The 20,315-nt window shown below is 50.1% G+C and overlaps 1 protein-coding gene across 2 annotated transcripts in view; it reads left to right on the top strand.

The window, feature by feature from the left end:
• The window catches only part of STK32B (serine/threonine kinase 32B), a gene marked incomplete at its 3' end in the record, with an annotated part of 280,673 nt that overhangs the window by 223,019 nt on the left and 37,339 nt on the right, over nucleotides 1-20,315 (top strand). Inside the window, exon 6 of one of the 2 annotated variants that reach the window (XM_081304827.1) lies at nucleotides 5,555-5,644. The exons of the other annotated variant lie outside the window; for it this stretch is intronic. Coding sequence (XP_081160953.1) covers nucleotides 5,555-5,644 — 90 coding nt within the window. The remainder of the gene's footprint in view (nucleotides 1-5,554; nucleotides 5,645-20,315) is intronic. 2 annotated transcript variants of the gene reach the window in all.

The following is a 20,315-nucleotide window of genomic DNA, read 5'->3' as shown; positions in this document are numbered from 1 at the left end:
CCCTTCTTTGCTGAGGAAGGCCGGATCTGTGTGAGAGCCAGAAGGGGCTCCCCGCCCACCCCTGGGGACCTACGGAGGAGTCTGCGCTCTGCCAAGAGGAACCCGGGTGGAGCCAAGTGAGCGAATTGGGTTACTCCTGAACTCCTGAGCCGGGAGGGCTGTGGTCTAAACTCCCTGGAATTCATCGCAGACCCGGGACCCGGGGTCATGGTTTAGGAAGAGCCAACAGGGAGGTGGTCAGCCGTGAGACCTGACCAGCGCAGAAATCCGGCAACGTTACCTGGAGAGCCACGGAGTGGAGAAGAGGTTATGGAAACAAACTGCAGCTCTCCCAAAGCCTTGGGGCAGGGGTTTCCTGCCCTCAGCTCAACTGGATGGAAAGGAGGAGCTTCATGGAGTCCCAGGGCATCCAGGGGAGGGGCTGGAACAGTGCAGGGCGGGAGTGCCCCTCCCAAATCTCAGCCCCGGCTCAGCAACCCCGACTGCTGGTTTCCCTTCAGTTGCTTTGGTTTGAGCTCCCTGTGTCCCGGGGCGGCCTGGAGCAGGCAGATGGCTTCCTGGGCCCTGCTTCCTGGGCCTCCTGTATCAGGCAAAATCCTCTTGCCGATGTCCCGCAGCGTGAGCCGTGATGGTCACGCAGGGAGAGGGAGGACACTGGCCCCAGGAGCGCAGCCCTGTGGTGTGACGCTGGCCAAAGCCCCTCAGCTGGGGATCCATCTGCGCACCACGGAGCATGGTGATTCCTGGCAGCGAGCGGGAGGAGCCTGTCCTCCGCTGGAGCAGCTGGGCCAGCAGCCTGGTCCTCCTCTTCCTTGGCTTCTGGTCGCTTGGCTCAGCAGCACCTCTCTGACCTCTGGCTCCGGCCTAATGTGGATCCCATAGGCCAGCAGAGACGGGGACAGACCAAGCTGGGTGAGACTCCTGGGAAGGAGACGGCCGCCTGTGGACGGCCTTCCGCCCGTCACACCTGGTCCGCCTCGGCTGTGGGCCCCTCTCTACACCCACATCCAGGAATTTCCAGGCAGGTGTGGCACCCACCAAAGTGACTCCAGAGGACAGGACTAAGAGGTGTCACAGCAACTGAACAAGACCCTGCCCTGCAGAGCCGACTGTCCCCAGGCATCTCCTCCTGCAGTGACCCTTTAAGCCCCATTGCAAGAGCTGCTCCGCGCTGCAGTGGCCTTCAGTCGCTGGCAAGTGCCCGTGGTGGGCATCGCATCCCAGGGGCCAGGCCGTAGGGCAAAGGCTCAGCATGGCAGAGCAGGAACCGTGTTGGCTCACCTCTGTGGATCAGCAGGTGGACACGGCCAGGTGCTTTGTCCTGTAGGGAAGGCCCCGGAACCAGCCTGTGCATAAGGGCATAAGCCACTGTCACCTGGGAAACATTGTGGTGGTTTTGCTCATCAGCAATTCTAGCCCCACTGTGGGGTTGTGGGAATTAGTCCCCATCCTCCTTCTTTAGTTCCGTGACCTATGGCCACAGGTGCTCAGCATCTGCAGGCCCGGCCCCTCCCCCACACAGGCAGTAGGTGCCCCCAGAGGACGGTTGGAGGAATGTCACAGAGCCTTCCGAGTCATTCCCGTGGTGTCCTGTTCTTGGCAGCCGCGTTCCAGCTCCCTGTGGCACCAACCTGACCCTGGCCTGGCGGTTACAAAAACCCTGGGCAGGGCGGTTGAGTCTTGCTGTCTGAGGTCAGGCTAAAAGCGTGCCATGGCCACAGCAGTGAAGGTGGAGAGACAAAGTGCACTGGTGTGTGGCAGCGTGGTCCGTCTCTAGGAGGAGGAATGCACAGGTTTGCCTCCTGGCCTCTTGTGCCCACTCTGTTATTTGGTGGTTAGTCAGTCAATCAACAAACACTCAGAGAGTCTCTTCTGCAGGCTAGGCCAGAGCTGACTGACACAGAATAGTGGACACGAGGATGGGTGACAACTGAGGGGAGCAAGGTCATCCAGAGGAGGGGCCTAACCTGGTCTGCAGTGGGCTGAATGTGTCTCCTAGTTCATATGGCAAGACCCCAACCCCCAAGGTGATGGTTTGGGTACACGGTTTGGATGAAGTCACAGGTGACACCCATTGTGGGATTGCTGTCCTTATCTGATGACAAAGGGACCAGCACTCTCTCCACTGTGGGAGCACAGAGCAAGGAGAGGCCACCTGTAAACCAGCAGGGCGTGCATCTTGGTTTGTTCCTGCTGCTGTAACCAAAGATCTTGGACTGGGCCGTCTATAAATAATAGACATGTGTCACCTTTCTGGAGGTTGGAAAGTCCAAGATCAAGGTGACAGAGGGTCCAGCATCTACAGGTGGGTGTCTGGTGAGGGCTGCTCTGCCTCTGAGAGGGTGCCTGCTGCTGTCACCCTGGGGATGGAATCCCGACATGTAATTCAGAAAGACATCATTTAAACTCCAGCAGCTGTGCTTGTGGCTTACGCCCTGTCTGGGGCGCCCCATCACCGTCACCCAAGCTGACTGTGACACGGGAACCCCGGCCCCTGTGGGTTTCTGCGAGGCCCCTGGTAGCGGAAGCAGGAGATCACGGGCGGCTCACAGGGCAGGTGTGAAGAATGATTGGGAGTCTGCCAGGCAGCGGGCGAAGCCCAGCACGTCCGCATGGTGCCCCAAGGCTGGGCGGTGAGCTGCTTCCTGTGCACTCGGCCGACAACAGCCCGGAGCGGGGCTGCTAACAGCCTGGCGACGCCCCAGTCTCCTTCCTCTCAATCGTGGATATTTTCCACTTATGAAAAGCAGATAACCTGCAGCCCGGTTCTCACCTGCACATTTTGCAGTCAATTTTCCATTCTCCCAAGAAGGCGCTCGTAGGAAAGCTTTTCAATGCTAATTTTCACCTCCTACATCTTCACAACCATCAGAGGACACGCCAGGGAATGACGGCCCATCAATTAGCAAGTCTGGGGAAGCAGAAATGGGATCCTGCTGTCTGTCACACAGGGTGTCACCTCTGTGCACAGACTCCAGGGTGTGTGCCAGCAGGTCTGCCTCAGCTGCAGCAGGGCCCCCTGACTGAGGGCCCGGAGGACACAGGTGAGGGCCCTGGACTGGGCTCTGTGGAGTGAGGGTCCTGGAAACCCGGCAGGATTCCACACCATCAGCTGCAGGAACTTGAGCAGGTGGCTCTCTCTGGATCCTCAGGTAGCATCCTCCTCCCTCAGTCCTGAGGGCCACCATGAGGTCTGGGCCTGTACCAGCTGTGGCCCTAAAGAGCAGCAGCTTCGACTGGAGAGGGTTTGCATGTCTTCTCTCCCTAGTGAGCCACTGGGTTCCCTGCCCTTGTCCTTGTCCTCGTCCTGGGGTCTACTCAGGATACAGAGCAGAGCAGAGCCCCTGTGTGGACGAAAGCCCAGGTCCTCCCTGCAGCCCAGAGGCCCCGTGCCGTGCAGTCCACCCCCCACCCCTCCCCAGCTCCTTTTGCACTCCCCCTGCCCTCTCTGGCTCCTTGCTAGCCCCAAAGCCCAGTGGAGTGGCATGGCCTGGCCTCAGGCAGGGTTTGGTCAGGCTTCAAGGCCACTGCCCTGCTCACTTGAAGCTCCACCTTCTCCTGAGTACACTTCAGACTGGTGGCAGCAGGAGGTGGTAGAGCCTGTCAAGTGGACCCTGGGAGGGGTCTAGGTCCTGAGGCCACTCTTCTCAGGATTTATGCTGAACTCATGGAGTGAGTCTGTTCTCACAAGAACAAGTTATAAACATGAGCCTGGCCCCTGCGTCCCTCTCTGGCCTTCTGTGGCACTAGGCACTCTTCCCCTTTTGCATGGGCTCCAGCCCTAATATCATCCACATGTCATGATGCAGCCAAGAGGACCCTCACCAGAGGCTGAAGAAATGAGACCACACACACGTGGACTTTCAGCCTCCTTTCTATGGGCTAAAGAACCTCTTTTTAAAAATAAATTATCACATTTCAGGTATTTTGTTATAGCAATAGCAAATACAAAGGGTAAGGGATTGTAGGTCTCGTAGATAGACCTGGGCAGATGAATTTGGAAAGATATCCATGGTACATGGCTAAATGCAAAAGTAGCTTTTAGAATGACCCATGGAGCATGATCTCATTATTGAAAGAGCTGACCAAAGGCCCAACGTATGTGCCTAAGCCAACAGAAAACTAATGGAGAAGCTAGCCGAATCAGTGTGATTGCATGGTGGGGAGAGTCACTGGGGAGGGATCAGAGTAGACTGAAAATCATGTTCTGTTTCTTTAACTTATTATAATAAGCTAGTATTACATTTATAATGCAAATACTAAACTTTTGAAGGAAAGGAAGAAATGAAAGAAAACCAAATAAAAACCCTATGTGAAGTATGTGTCACCAGGCATGGAGCTGCTCAGGCATGGGGCGCAGCAGTGACCAACACTCCCACCTCCACACACCCCACAGCACAAGCAGGAACGTGGACTTGCCAGCATCAGTGGTGAGGGGCGGGAGGGTGCGGGACCGAGGGCCCTGGCGGGGGAGTGGTTTTGAGCCTCCCTTGGCTGGATAACAACGCTGAGAGCAAGCACGAGTCCCTGCCAAGGCCTGGCCGGACGCTTGGGCTCTGTCCACAGGTGCTGAGCAGTTTGAGATCATCACTGAGTAAGCGGTTCACCACTGTGTCTCCCTGGGGCACTGGCCAGGGAGCCGCCCAGCCTCTGGGGCACACTCCCGGGCTCGCAGCTGGGCCTGAGGTGTGGAGCTGGCACAGGAGACCTCTGGTGCTCTGTGTCCCCTGTAGCTGCTCACATGTGCACTCCCCTCCCGCAGGCAGTCCCCGGGGACCCTCTGCACACCCCAGGGCACCTGCTCCAGGAGGAGTGTGTCCACCTCTTGGAGGTGTCCTCCAGGCCCCCCAGGTCAATTTTGTGCATGCCACCCCTCCCAGCTGCGTGTTGAAATCCCACGCCCCTCACTGGGGCCTCAGGCCTGGTGAAGGGCCGAGCAGCCATCCTCCCACCATGTGACAGTGGGCTGCCTTTAGACCTAGGACTCCGGGCTCTTGGAGCTGGTTTCTTTCGCGTGTGGAACTCCCTCCCTACTTCTCCTCCCCCCACCTTTACCCCACTTCCCCTGTCCCCATTCTTCTTTCCTGTCTCATCCTTGCTGTTCTTCTTGAGCAGATGTCATGGCTTCAGACTGGACGGAAGCAATCCTATCCCTGCCCCCTCCATGCTAAGTCCAGTCGGGCTGTGCTAAGGACCCCACTGACCCCAGTGAACAAGCCCCTCCCACCTTCACAGCCACAGCCAATCCACGGACCCCCGGGCCACAGCCTTGCCACACTATGGGCTAATTACCAGGAGTCTTCATTCTCGAGATCAGCATCTCTCAACTTTTAATCCATTGTTCCTTTTTCCTGCCCTCAATCTAGGTATTCATAAGTAACATGCATGTTGTACAAATGCATCCAAATTCTAAGACCTGCACACAGAATGGCAGTGTTGAAGTGTCTGATAAAACCTCTCTCTAAGCAGAAGTCCTGACGTTTTCCACTAACCTCCCAAGGACACAGGCCGGCAGCCGGGCTCTTGCTAACTGGGGTGATCTGTGCTCCTGCAGGGCATGTTCACATCACGGACTTCAACATAGCGACGGTGGTGAGAGGAGCAGAGAAGGCCTCGTCCATGGCTGGCACCAAGCCCTACATGGGTGAGTGCTCCCAACCTAAGCCTGTCCTGCCTCTCCTCCTCGGCTGCCCCATGCCCTCCTCACCCCACGCCAGACCCCAGCTTCCCAGTGTGTGCCCCGCTCTCCAGCCCTGGGCCTTTCCCCAGCTGTCCCCTCTGCAAGACCCACGCTCCTGGGTTTGCAGAGTTTCTACTCAGCCAGAAGCCTCGGCTCCGGCCTGCCCAGGTAGGAGCAAAACCATGTTTCCTTTCTCATTAGAGTCCAGGAGCATTGCAGAATACCACCTGTGTTATGTTCTGGGCCTGTATGCCTCGGTACACGGTGCTCTTTCAGTGTGTAATTTCCAGCTGGCTTTCCCTGGGGACTTGTCACGGAAGGATTGTTTTCAGTAGGTGCCTGGTCTCTTGCCAAGGTGCCTATTATCTGAACGCTGGTTCTTCTTTGCCAATCTTCAATATTTGTGACTTTCTCTCAAACCTTTTTACCTCTCCTTCTGTTTCTTTTAAAATGACCTCATTGCAACGGTTCTCTTAAGGCATTATCTGTGTGTCTCTCTGTGTGCTTTCGATGATGTTTTTCCTTCTGAGATAATTTTCCCTTTGTGTCTCTTGTTTCCTGAGTTCTCTTGACTGATTTCTGATGCATTTTTTTCTGATTTGTATTGTACTCTCATGTCTTGCTTAATTTTGTTTAATGTCTCTGGTAGTTGTTAATTCTGAACTCTATATTAGCTACCAATTCCTGCACAACAAACCACGTTAAAACTTAGAGGCTTGGACAAATAACAGGGTGTCATTTCTACCATTCTGTTGGTTGGTGTTGCTCTGTTTGCATTTTGGCTGGGCTCAATCTGTCACGCGTGCTCGGCCCCAGCGGAGGGTCAGTTCCACTGGGGGTCAGTTCAGGTGGAGGGGCCTCTCTCTATGTGGTCTCCCATCCTCAGGGGCTGGGGTGGGCCTCCTGTCACAGCGGCAGTAGTTTCAACATGAGGCACACAATCCCCACATGCTGAGCAGCATGGCTGTGTCACATTTTCTGAACTTCAGTCGGCCAAAGCAAGTCACCTGTGCAGCTGTGTGGAAGGGACCACATGGGGCCAGGGTGCTTGATGGCCCAGTTCTCGTGGGACCGTTGGTGGAACAACACACCGCCTGACTCAGCTCTGGTGAAGCGGTAGGGATGGCACTTTTGATCTGCTTTACTGGCCCTTCTTTCTGGGTACTTGCATCGTGAGTGTGTTATGCTGTTCTTCGTTTTCCTTCGTTTCCTTACAATAACTTTGTGTGGAATTTGATACTTTCCTGTTGCTCATTCCTAAGTGAAACGCGATCTTGTGGACTTTTAGAAGATGACGTCGCTCAGGAGAACTCTGCTGGCTGAATGGGCCGTGAGGAGGCTGACCTGAGGCAGCTGCCGTCTGAGGCCTGGCTCTGCTGCCCTCCCCAGCTTCCCTGGTCCGCAGGGCCCGCTGCTCCGATGCTGGTCCCCCGGCTCTCTCCCACAGGGAGCCTTGGCTCCCCCAGCTCCACTGAGGCCCCAGAGAAGCCTGCTGGCCGCCTGGGGTTCTTTGTCCTCTGTCCACCGGCTGCTGCTCTTGGCTTCTCTGTTTCCTGTTGACAGACATCACTCGTCACTGCAGTGTTTTGTATTTGGGGACAACCTGGTTTTGAAGCAGCTACATCAAGGGGTTTTGATATAGCTGCTTGCTTTGCGTTTAGTGCAGATCTGGAGATTCCAAATCTGTGCTGTCATCTCAGAAGCTAAGCTCTTTTCATTCATCTTATTAAATAAATAGATGACATTGTAAAAACATGGCAAAGCCACAGACGGCTTGTCATAGTGTTAACTGTCGGAATGGAGCAGAGCGCTTCCCGCCGATAGCTTCCTTTTTTAAAAAATTTTTTTTTGAGAATTTTTTAATATTTATTTTTTAGTTCTCGGCGGACACAACATCTTTGTTGGTATGTGGTGCTGAGGATCGAACCCGGGCCGCATGCATGCCAGACAAGCGCGCTACCGCTTGAGCCACAACCCCAGCCCCGATAGCTTCCTTTGATGTTCACAAACACCAGGCTGGCACGGTTATTTATTCACATTTAGGAGGTGAGCAGACGGGGAAGGGGTGCAGGGGGTGCTCAGAGAGGTTGGGTGACTGGCCCCGGTGGACGTCATTGGTGGACTCCCACACTCAGCAGTGCGGCTGCAGCCTGGCCTTCGGGTCGCGGCTCCTCCAGCAGAAGGGCCTGACAACGTGCGCGTTCACTAGCGGCTCCTGTGAAGACCCCGGCCGTGGGTGGATGCTTGCCCACTCCAGCAAGGCTTCCCTTCTCGACGACCTTTCTGAAATCCCTTTCCAGAAGGATCCAGAGCCTATTCAACCAAGGAAGTCACTGCCTTCAGAATCAAAAGAAATCCGATGGGCAGGACCCGGGAGCTGACGGGGCAGCAGGGGGCGAGGCAGGGTTCTGGGTTGGGCAGCTGGGGGTCGCAGTAGCAGCTCCTGTGGAGGGGGTCACAGCAGCAGCAGGCTGGAGGTGTGGTGGGAGTGAGGGCGTTGCAGGTGAGGTGGCCGTGGGACCTCGGATTGGTAGTCGACGTCCTCCAGCAGGGAGGAGGGCTGGAGGTGTGGGTGGTGCGGTTTCCAGGATCAAGATCAGCAAACCTCAGGAAGGGGCTAGATCCCAGGCAGGGAAGCAGGAGAGCAGAGCACCAACCTGAGGCCTTGGGAGCTCTGCCGGAAAGGTCAGGTAGAGTCAGAGAGGGACCCCCATGGGAGGGCTGAAGAGAGAGGGGAGATGGCAGTAGGAATCCCCACTTGGAGCCTCCCGTGTAATCCTGTAAATTAGTTCTGTTTCTAGGCTGTTTCCAAAAAGCAAATTGATCCCAAGGAATGTAGCCCCTGGATCACTGGGGACATTCAAGGCAGTCTGCTACCAGCTCCCACCAGTCGGCCTGCTTTGGACTCCATGCTTAGCAGATTTCCTGAGACCTGGAGACCTGTATGGCCTTCCTCCACCTCAAACCCTGGCCTCCCACTGAAGGAAAGCAGAGGAGAGTGGACCCGCTGGATTCGCCCACAGGGACCCCAGCTGCAAAAGGAAGAAGAAACCCACATGAATGGTGGCCCTACTTTGTACCTGTTGCTACATTTCATCCTTGGAAGGTCCCTGAGCGCTTTCTCCATCCCTCTCATTTGGTATATAAGGAGCCTGAGGTCCAGAGCAGCCAATTGGCCCTTCTGGTGTCACACAGGTGTAAGTGAAGGGGCCAGAGTCTGAAGCCGCATCTATTTGGATGTGAAGTCTTTGCTTTTGCCAAGATAAAAGGTTTTTACCTTTATGACACTGAGCTCCGATATTGTAGAGCTGTAGTGTCAGACACAAAATAAATATATTGTCCCAGCTATGCATGAGACTCGGGGCTGCTAGTGTCCTAATTAGAGGAGCCTCAGGCCTGAATTAATGAATGAATGCACAGGAGAGACCGTCATGGGCTTTGGAGCACGCCTGCTTTTCCAAATGGCTGCATTTTCAGAGGCGCAAGGCGAATGGCACCAGGCAGCGGTGTCTGGCGGGGAGACAGGGAAGTGAAGAGCTCTCAATAAACAAAGCCTGCGGTCCCCAGCGCTGCCGACTCCTAGCGCCAAGTGGCGGGCTTGTTGATTTCGCTCACTTGAGCTCCTCGGTTCAAAGGCCCAATAACGAGTTCCCAGAATGTTCCAAACAGGGATTCAGGGAAGAGGCTGATGAGTTAGCTCCTAAAAGGCTGCTCACAAAGGATGGTCCCAGAAGAAACATTTGCATAGAACTGAATTTTCATTAATTAAAAGAGCACATGGGATTTGAAAGTGAAGGGGGGAAAAATCTCTCTGCAGTATGTCAGATTAGAAGTCAGAAATGTTCCAGCCGCCACTCAGGGCTCCAGGGCACTCGGGGCCAGCCGCAGGCGCTAGGGCTACAGAGGGGAACAATGGCGCCTGGTCCTCAGATCCCAGCGCTCCTGGGGCGCAAGCGTGTGAGTCACTGCTGGGACAGGCACAACCAGACTCTGAGTAGGCCCTCACAGTGACCGTGACAGGCTTTAGGGCCAGGCTTGCCAGGGGTGGGCCCAAGGGAGGTGAGGGCTTCCGCACAGAGCAACTGGATGCCTTCCACTAGGGGCCGGTGCCGGACTTGCCGAATCTCATTACCCAACAGAGGCGCACGAAGTGCCCGGCACAGTGCATGCCCAGCGCGGCGTCCAGGGCGCAAGACCTCCGTGTCCTCATCTGGGAAGTGGGGTTCGCGGTGGGTGCAATGTGTCCCACTGGGATGTGTGGAGGGGACATGATGGCAGCAGTGCAGGAGGCACACGGCACAGTGCCTGACAGATGGCAGGTGTTGGAGCCTGGCAGCTGATACCCCTGTCCTTCCAGCTACTTAGGTGGTTGCTTACTGAGCACGTGCTGAGCACCAGCCCAGGGCCACGCCCACATTCCCTGCAGCACGAGCTCCCAGATATCCTCACTCTCACCAATGGGCTTGACCAGTGGGCGTAGCCCAGGGAGGGTGGGTGCACAGGGGAAGATGGGGCTCGCCACACCTCGGCTTCTCTCCCCAGGGCAGCCACAGTGAGCCCACAAGGGTGCCACAACAGGGTCACTCCTGCAACACTCCTACTGTCCGCATACTGACCATGGAGCTGAGGACAGTGGGGGGAGCTGCTCTGTGCCAGAGGCAGCAGCAGCTGGCACTCAGCCCCAGCAGGGAGGCCCGTGCCCACCGTCCTTCCTGAGAGTTGGCCATGCAGGCCTCACTCCTTCCTTCCTGGAGGAGCACCTGTGTGCCAGGCAGCGTCCCCACCCTCACTGGTCTGGCGTGGTGGGGGACAGGCACAGGCTGCTACTTTTGTAGACTGAGGTGCTCATTTCTGAGGGATAGTTGTTAGGCAGTGCGCTCCCTCTCTCAGGCTCTCACTCAGGTGAACTGAACCCCGCAACCAAGATACATGAAAGTTCCTTACCTCCCAGGATCCCCCGCCCCAGGCCTCAGCAACCAGGGGCTGGTGTTCAACCCATGGCTCCGCCTGCCCCAGAAGGCCGTGGGCTTGGCATCACGTGGGCATGGCCTTTTCCGTGACTTTCTTGCTGAGAAGGCGTGGGGGGGGGGGGTCTGCTCGTGCTGTGTGTACCCACAGCTGGCTCCTCTCTGTGGGGAGTCAGTCCCCCTTGGTGGATGGCGTATGCACATGTGTCCACTCCTCAAGTGAAGGGCGTTTGAGTTGTGCCCAGTTTTGCATAGCTGTGGATAAAGCCATGATGAACATCCACATGAGGGTTTTTAGACCTTAAGTGTCCCCTTCTCTAGAGTGAACCCCTCCCCTGGGATTGCTGGCTCCGGTGGTAAGTGTAGGCTTGACTTTCCAAGAAGCCGGGTCCCCGAGCGGCTGCCAGTTCCCCTCCCACAGCCACAGGTGGGACATGCAGCTGCCCTGCATCCTGGACAGTGCGGGGCCTCCTCCTGCCCTCTTGTTGGCCATTCTAACAGGCGGGCCGTGTTTTTAATTTGCAGTTCTCTCTCGACTAACAGGGCTGAGCCTCTTTCCATTTGCCTATTTGCCGTCCTTATGTTGTTGGTGTGAAGTGCCTGTTCAGACCATTTGCCCAGTAATTTTCCGGATTTCTGTTGTTACCATTAGGTGTTAAGAGCCCTCTGTATGTTCTACCTATAGTTCCTTTATCAGAGAGGTATTTTGCAATATTTCCTCCTAGTCAGTGGCTTGACTTTCTATTGTCTTCAATAATCTTTTAAAAAGCTAAAGTTCTACATGTCTGTGAGGTCCAGCTTCAACTTTCTGTTTATCGATCTTGCATTTTCTGTCACAACTGAACTCTTTTCCTTACACGAGGTCACAAAGTTTTTTCTTTTGCTTTCTTGTGGGAGTTTTACACTTTGGGGTCTCACATTTAGAGCCAGAGCCTACGTAACTTAACCTGTGGACATGGTGTGAGGTGTGGACCAAGCTTCGGGGATTTCCTATGGCCGACCAGTGGTTCCTGCACCGCTGTTGAAGCACTGCTCCCTCTCCATCCAGGCGCCTCTGCGGCCTTGTCAAACTCAGTTGACCAAACATGTGCAGGTCTTCCCCTGGATTCTGCTCTGCTCCCGCCAAACGTCCACCCTTGGGCTGATAATTTCCCTGAAGCTTTGTCATGATGCTTGACATCAGGGACAAACCATCAACCCTTCCAAAGCTTTCTTGGCTCTACTATGTCCTTCGCCCTCCCGTGTGAATTTTAGAACCAGGTTGTTGATTTCTACAAGAGAATAATCCTGCTGGGTTTTTGTTAGGATTACGGTGACTCTGTGTGACATTCTAGAGAGAAGTGCGTCATAGACTAATCTTCCATCTGTGAACACAGAATACCTTTCCATGAGTTAAGTCCTCTTGAGTTCTTTTGCACATGTGTTTTAGTTTTCAGCATCAAATTTGACACATATTTTGTTAGACTTATACCTAAGTGTTTTGTGGATTTTAGGTGCTATTTCAAGTACCGCTGTTTAAAATCATGGGTTCCCAATCATTAATTTCAAAGTTAAAGTTATATCATTTTTGTGTATGAACCTTGTATCTTACAACTTTACTAAACTTGTTTATCAGTTCTAGCAGTTTGTAAAAGTAAATTCTTTGGGATTACTCCTAGACAACCATGTTTGCAACCACAGTTTCATTTCCTCTTTGCAGGGCGGGTGCTCTCCTTCCTCATGCAGCCCCCTGCTTGCTCTGGCTAAGACTTCCACAAGCTCTTGGCCTGCGCGGTTGGGAATCGGCTAGGGCTCCTCCAGTCAGCTGCTGACAGCCGTGAAGTATTTGTGCCTGCTCTCTATCAGGTTGAGAAATCCCATCTATTTTCAGTTTGTAGTTTTCATCATAAATGCATTTTGAATTTTGTCAAAGAGCTTCTCCGAGTCTGCTGAGATAATCAAACATCTATAGTCTGTTGAAACACACTGGCTGATTTTGAAATGCTGAAGCAGCTCCACATTCCTGGAATAAATCCATCTGCCCTGATGTCTGCTTCCTTTTACACAGTGCCGGGATCCACTTGCTCGTGTCTGGCTCACAATATTTACATCTGGTTCCTAAGGAATCTTGTCCTTTTATTTTCTCATAATAACTTCGTGTGGTTGGGGCATCAGAGTATCGCAGGCATTGTAGCATGAGGTGGGGGTCTTCCTTTCTGTTTTCTGAAACAAGGACTTGCGTAGGGTGGTGTTCTATCTGCATGGATTTGGTAGATTTGGTAGAACAGTACAGTGAAGATGTTTGGATCTGGCACTTTTTTTGCAGGAAACCCTTTAAGGATGAATTCAATTTCCTAAAATAAGTCAATCGAGATTTAATAGTTTATGTCTTGCAAAGAATTTGTTTTGTGTGTGTGTGTGTATCAGGGATTGAACCAGTTCTTAACCCTGAGTCACATCCCCAGACCTTTTTAATATTTTTATTTTGAGACAGGGTTTTGCTAAGTTGCTTAAAGCCTCAGTAAGTTGCTGAGGCTGGTTTTGAACTTGCAACCCTCGTGCCTTAGCCCCTCCAGCTGCTGGGATTACAGGTGTGTGCCACTGGGATCAGTGAATTTGCCTATTTCATTTAACTTTTTAAATAATCTTTCATATGGATATTTGTAACACCCATTTTTATCCTTTCAATGAATAAAGATTCAGCAACAATGTCCCTTTGCCACCCCCAAGTTGGTAACTGTACTTTCTCTTTGATTTTCCTTGTCATTCTTGTTAGAGGTTTATCAAGTGTATTGGTCTTCTTAAAGAAGTGGTTTTATCTTTATTGTTTTCCTCTATTTATTGTTTTTTTCTCTTATCTTTATTGCTTTCTAGCTTCTGCTTACTTTGGCATTAATTTGTTCTCCATACTCTAATTTCTTAAAATAGAAGTTTAGATCATTGACTGAGACTTCTCTTCTTTTCCAAGGTGAGCCTTTAGTGCTACAGACTTGAGGTCCAGCTTTAGCAGTCTCCCACAGATGTTGATGTTTTATGGTCCATTTTCATTCAGTTACAAACATTTCTGACAATATTTGGGCTTTCCCACGTGCCCTTCTGCCATTGACGTCTGGTGTAATCTGCAATGATCAGGGGAAAGACCTGATGTAATTTCCTCTTCCTTTCTTCTCACTTGTCTTGCGGATGTCATTTGTCTTACAGCCCGCCATGGCCTGTCTCGGTGAGTAGTCTGTACACTTACACAGAATGCCTACGTTCCTGTGGGTCACCCGTTCTTTAAACGTGGGATTGAGGCACTTTACAGTGTAGCTCAGGTCTTCTATCTATCCATGCTGCATTCTGCCTACTTCTTATATCAGTTACCAAGTTAATAGTGTAGAAACCCCCAACTCCAACTGTGGGTTTCTCTATTTTCCTTCCACTGCGGTCTCGTGTATTCTGTTGCTCTATGTAAGGGTACTCCATACTTAGGACAGCTACATTCCACGGTAGATTGCTCCATGGGTCATTATGTAAGATCTTTTTCATTTCTTGTTCTAAAGTCCAGTTTGCCTCACACGGTTGTCCCTCACTGTCTGTGAAGGACTGGGGAGTGTCCACTCAGAGTACCAAAATTCACAAATGCTCAAGGCCCTTTTATGTTACAGTGTAGTACTATATAAACACTCATCTTCCTGTGGACTTGCAATCCTGTCTAGATTATTGTATATAATAAATACAATATAAAGACTATGAAAAAATGTTATGCTGTATTTATCTAGGAAATTATTATAAGAAATAAAGCTGACAATGTTCAGTACAGACTTTTATTTTCCCTGAATGTTTTTACACTGTGGTTAGTTGAATCTGGATTTGAAACCTGCAGATGCAGAGGGACAACTATATTAATGTGCCATTTCAGCCTTCTCCTGATTAGTGTTTGCATGATGAATTCAGTAGTGTTCTGATAAGTGCTTAACAAATGTCCTCAGGTGAGGAAGAAAAAAGTACTGATTTGTAGATTTTGCTGTTTATCATGATGTAAGGACTCTGACCATGGCAGACTTCAGGGTACAAGCATGACATTGTCAAAAACAGATGCTAAAAGTCTTCTCTCATGGGTCAGGATAAGCCTCCTCCTGCACACTCCCATCAATTCCTCTTTCTGCCCCTTGTTTAACCTGTCTCTGTGCCTTTACACTTAAAGTGTACTTCACATAGATGGCATTTTTTATCTACTCTAATAATCTCTGCCTTGCCATTGATATTTAGGCCATTTATGTTTAATGTAATTATTGATATGGCTGAATTTAAGTATATCATCTTTCTCTTTCTTCTACTCACTGTATTTTACCTCTGTTCCTTTTTTCTACCTTATTTTAAATTACTTGATGATTATTTATGATTCCATTCTAACTTATCTATTAACTTATTATTTATACCTCTTTTTAAAATCAACAATTCAGGGTTTGATGTAGTTTTACAATGTGCATTATCAATTAACTGGAATCTATGCTTGAATATGAATAATGTAAGAATCTCTAAAAAACATACTCTCAAATCCTTGCATACATCTTTTGTGCTATTTACTATAAATTAAAAATTCACTGATTTTATTTTTGCTTCAGATATTCAATTATATTTCATAGTGGTTAAAAATTTTTAAATTTAATTTTATATTTACCTTTTTTGCTTATTTCCGGTATTCTTTTTCTGTTTGTGTAGCTTCACTTTTCTTTTGGTAGCACCTCATATTCACTCTACCTAAAGGACTTCCTATAAACATTTTTACAATACAAGTCTTCTGGGAATGAATTCATTTGTTTTTTAAAAACTTTTTTTCTTGGGAAACTATTGATTTCCATTTTAACTGGATACATGTTTTAAGTGAACAGCTTTTTTTCTCCACCAGGTCTTCTTTATGTCACTCCATTGCCTCTGACTTACAATGTTTCTGATAATCAATCTGTTATGATTCTTACCTCTATTCCTTTGTGGGTATATGGCTTTTTTTCTTGAGCTGTGTCCAAGATTATTTTTTTAATCTTTGGTTTTAGATCTGAAGTATTCGGATGTATCAGGTTTTGTTTTTATCTTTAATGGTTTTCTTGTTGATGTTCTCTCAACTTCTTGAATATGTAGTTTGATGATTCATCATTTTTGCAAATTCTTGGTCATTATCTCTGCAAAAATTTTTTCTGATGCATTTTGTATTTCTCTGTTCTGTTTCTGGGATTCCAATTATACATAAAATAGACCTTTGGTAACTTCCTCCACAGCCTTTGGATACTCTGTCCCTATCCACCACCACCACTACCACCATTTTTTTCTTTTTAAGAGTTTCATTTTAAGTAACTTCTTTTGACCTCCCTTTGGGTCTGTGGATGAGCCTTTTGGAACCATTTTTCATGACTGGCACTCTGTTTTGGTATGTGTTTGTGTTTAGCATTTCTGTGTGATTATTTTTATACCTTCCATCTTTTTGTTGAAATACCTATTGAATCTGCACAGAATGCCTACGTTCCTGTGGTTAATGCAAGCCCCTCAGTTCTCCACTAGGGAGAGTGACACATTTTAAATTCTTTGTCTATTAGTCTCCACACCTAGTTCATATCTGAATATGGTTCTACTGAATTCTTTATCTCTCACAATGGGGTTTTGTTTCTTGCTTTGTCACATGCCCCGTATTTGGGTTAAAATCTGGACATCGTGTAGGACTGTGTCTATTCCTAGAAATGGTTATGACTTCTCTGCTTCTGTGCCTTTGCATTGGTGTGGGCCAGGGATGAGTCAATCTGGTCAGGCGTTGAGCTTGACATGGGTTTGTTCTGCTATGGTTCTCCTCAACGCACCACCTCTAGAGTTAGATGAGTGAGTATTTTTCTCAATGGCCCTGTTCCACCTTCAGCTCGAGGTTTGCCTGCAGGCCTCTCCTCTCCATGCGCCTTGCCCTGGCAGTGGACTCCTGCATCTTGGTACCTGACACTTGCTGATCTTGTTTGTCTGGGGGCCATACATGATCATTGTCGTCTTGGTCCAGTCTCAGTCAGGAAGGTCTGTGTCTATTGGCCTTGGGACTCTTAAAGGTATTTCTCACTGATCTTGGCCCTTTTCCCAAAGGAGGAAATCACTGTCTTGAGTTCAGAATGATTTTCTTTCTCCTTCCCTTGGAGAGTTTTATGATTGTCGTTCAATCCCCTACCCTCACGGGTATTTGCCTGTGTCTTTTGAAGAATCTGCTGCCTTCCTCCATGAGCCTAAGACATTTTTCCATCAAGATATGGGGAGATGGGTCAAGCACTCTTTACCTTTCCTAACACAGCAGTTATTCTTTTCCCTAAGTCCCGGGCCATCAAGGTAAGCTTCTGCAGTCTCCTTTCCTGGCCTGGTCTTTTTCCTGACCACACAGTGAGATCTATAGAGAAGACCTTGTGAGAAGATGCAGATTCCCTTTGTATCTGGAAAAACATTGGTTCAATTCTCTCACTTAGGCCCAAACACGACCTTGAGCATTTCATCAAGCAGTTCAGCTGAAGTCTTCCCACGCTCTGGTAGGCAGCCCTGCCTTCTTTCCCCAACACTCCCAAGGCAACACCTCCCTCTCTGCTGGAGGCATCTGACTTTCTCCAGACTTCAAGCTAGTGGGTTCCAGGAAAGTTAGGATCATGTGCATTTTCTAGCTTCTTCCCATCACTAAGCTAGGCATGACACTCCAACTTGTTCATTGTAAACCGAACAAAATTGTTTAAAATCTTTGTAAGAATTGTCAGGGAAAAGAGAGATGATGATGGGGTAGACGCAGTAGACTGGAGAGGCCCAAAGCAGTTTTGCTAAAAAAAGTCAACTTTCCAGCTGGGTCCTAAAAGATGAGTCACGATTGTTCAAAAGAGATGGCAAAGCAGTGTGTGGAGATGGAACTGCATTTGCCAAGGCCCTGAAGCAAAAAGAGCATGACCCGTAGAACTGAAAGAAAACTAGTTTGACCTGAGCAACGCAAGCGAGGAAGAGGAGCCCTACTCACGGACAGGGCCAGACCACGCAGTACCGAACGCCATGTTGGAGCTTCCGGTCCCTATGGCAAGTGCAGTGGGAAATTTTTAGAAAGCATTAATTGTCTTGTATAAACAGAGAATCTGGAATCCTTTAAGAGAGTGGTGCTATGGGCTGAGCATCCCTAAAACAAAAATAGGAAAGTCAAAATACTCCAAAACTCAAAAGGCTTTCAACATTGGCATGATTCCACCAGCGGAAAAGTTTATACCTGAGCTTATGTGACAAATCACAGTGAAAACACAAGCATGCTAAAAATATTATAAAGAATCACCTTCCAGATATATGTATAAGGTATATATGCAACTTAAAAGGATTTCATGTTTGGATATGGGTCCATCCCCAAGACAGCTCTTTGGGTATGTGAAAATACTCTAAAATCTGAAAAGATCAGAAATTCAAAATGTTTGTGGTCCCAATCATTTTGGTTCAGGGCTACTCAACCTGTATGTAAGTGAATTTTTCTATCAGCATGAGATGGTATTTAGAAGCTCATCCCCAGTGTTGCGTATTAACTGTGTAAACTGCACTGATCCTGACCCTCTGTTTCCAGCTAGACTATCACTGTCCATGGAAACTGAATTTTCCATCTACTAGTTGATTCTGACCCAGTACATGAAGCGGTTTTCTGGTGTTGGTTCATGTTTTATTTCTGCATCTTATCAGTGTGTCCCTGTTTACTCATTAGCCCACTAAACTTCCCCTCTTCCTCTTCCCCTGCCAATTGTGAAGTCCTAATGGTCAATAGCTGAGCAGTTTCTTACACTTTAATGAAACCCTTTTTCTGTTGCTTTTAATGCTAATAACATCCCCAGAAAGAGAAAAATTATCAGACTGATGTGGTGGTTTCATTTTTATCTCAAATTACTATGCAAGCATGTGATACCCAAGTTCATCTGGCTAGCTATGAGCAGAGCAAATTAAATTACCCCAAGGAACCTAGGGAGAGGTAAGCCTGCGGCTCACCTATATTTTCCACAGATTCTTGGTACATTTTAATGCATAGAATTATGACAGAGCTATTGAATCATTTGGGGACATGTCCAGCTGGTACCTCTATGGAGCAGGGCCTTCATTTACACATGCATTTTATTGCATGTTCAGTATTGAAAACTAGCTCACATCTGTCTGGAACATGCTAGAATATGAAGTCGTCACATCTTATGTGTATATATATCTATTGTTATGCCATGTTGTTGTGAGACTTACTCTGGTGTAAAGTGCTTGCATGATGATGGACAGCCAGTAAAGGCAGCCTTCAGCATCCCAAGCCAGGAGTCTGTGACATCAACTTCTTTGCCACTGTGATGCGCAGAGCATTTACTTGCAGAACAGGTTGGTGGAGTCCCTGAGAGTCAGGGCTGACTTAGTCTTGCCCCTGCCCTCAGAGAGCTCCAAGTCTAGGAAAGAGGGTGTGAGTGTCATTTACTAAGACACAGCCAGGGCATGCTGCTGGGCACGCTGCTGGGAGGAACGGGCAAGGGCTGGTAGAGCCTGGAACGTGGATGGCTGTATCGCTGGGCCAGGAGGGGGATGACAAGGGCCTCCATGACTATTCCCCAGGGGGCATGAATTTGGTCTGGGTCTTGAAGTATAAATAGGAGTTCAAGGACAGAGTGAAGATTATCAGGCAAGTAAGTCATAGAAGGTTAGAAAGTGTGTCCTGTTCTTCAAAGTCAGCACAATGGATGGAGAAAGGACAGAGGCCGGGTAGGAGGCCGTGGGGTGGTGGGGCCTGTTTTTAGAAAGTTTTCGTGATAAGGATTTTGACCTTTGTTGAACAGTCAGTTGTGAAACTAGAAATGGTTTTAAGCCAGTGCTTTGAGCATGTCAGTAACCAGCAGTCATTCCATGGGAGAGCGTTTGGGGCAGGTACTGTGTGCTCAGTGAACAATACACATCGCTCCATTTTCCCAAAAGGCTAATGTAGCAGATTAGATACGAATGACCCGAGGCCATCGTGCCGGAGGCTGGGAGCTGAGTCTCAATGGTAAAAGCTCGGCACCTTGAGCTCTCTGATCCTGGTCCTGTGGACCTGGAAAGGTCTTTCAGGAGCAGGGGGTGGTGGGCCTCCCAGAGTGGAGGCAGGAGGTGGTGAGGCCAGTGCATGAGGCAGGCAGAGATGAAGAAGAGCAGAGTAGAGGGCAGAGGAGGCTAGGGAGGAAGTTCCTGAAAGGGAAAGTGACGAGGCTGCCGAGGAATCAAGTGCTCAGACACAGAGGCTCGCAAGGGGCCAGCCTGCCTGACCCCTCGGCCTCAGACTGCCACGGAGCAGACCATCCGCTGAGACAGCAGCCAGGAGAGGGGCCCGTGACGGGGAGTGGGCATGGCAGGTGGATGCTGAGCCCGAGAGACCTGCAGGCGGAGGGACCTGCAGGCGGAGGTGCCAGCTGCACAGTCCGGCTGTCCTGGACCAGGAGGTCAAGCTGGCGATGGTGGACTGGCCGTGAAAGTCTCAGTGGGAAGGGGAGCTGGGGGCCAGCCCTGGCTGGGCCAAACGTGTCACTCCTCCAGCTTCTGCCTCCCAGGACAGAACACTGGGGGGACCAGGGAAAGTCCCTCGATGCCCCCTCCAGGCTGGAACGTGGGTTCTCTGTCCTCAGCCCAGCAGGGAGTGACTGCTGCAGAACTAGGTCCTGGAAGCTGTCAGCGCAGGCCAT

The sequence above is a fragment of the Spermophilus citellus genome (genome assembly GCF_964194105.1).
Source record: "Spermophilus citellus genome assembly, chromosome: 8".
Lineage (NCBI taxonomy): Eukaryota > Metazoa > Chordata > Mammalia > Rodentia > Sciuridae > Spermophilus > Spermophilus citellus.
The sequence above is the reverse complement of the archived record's forward strand: the minus strand, read 5'-3'. Positions and strand labels throughout refer to the sequence as shown.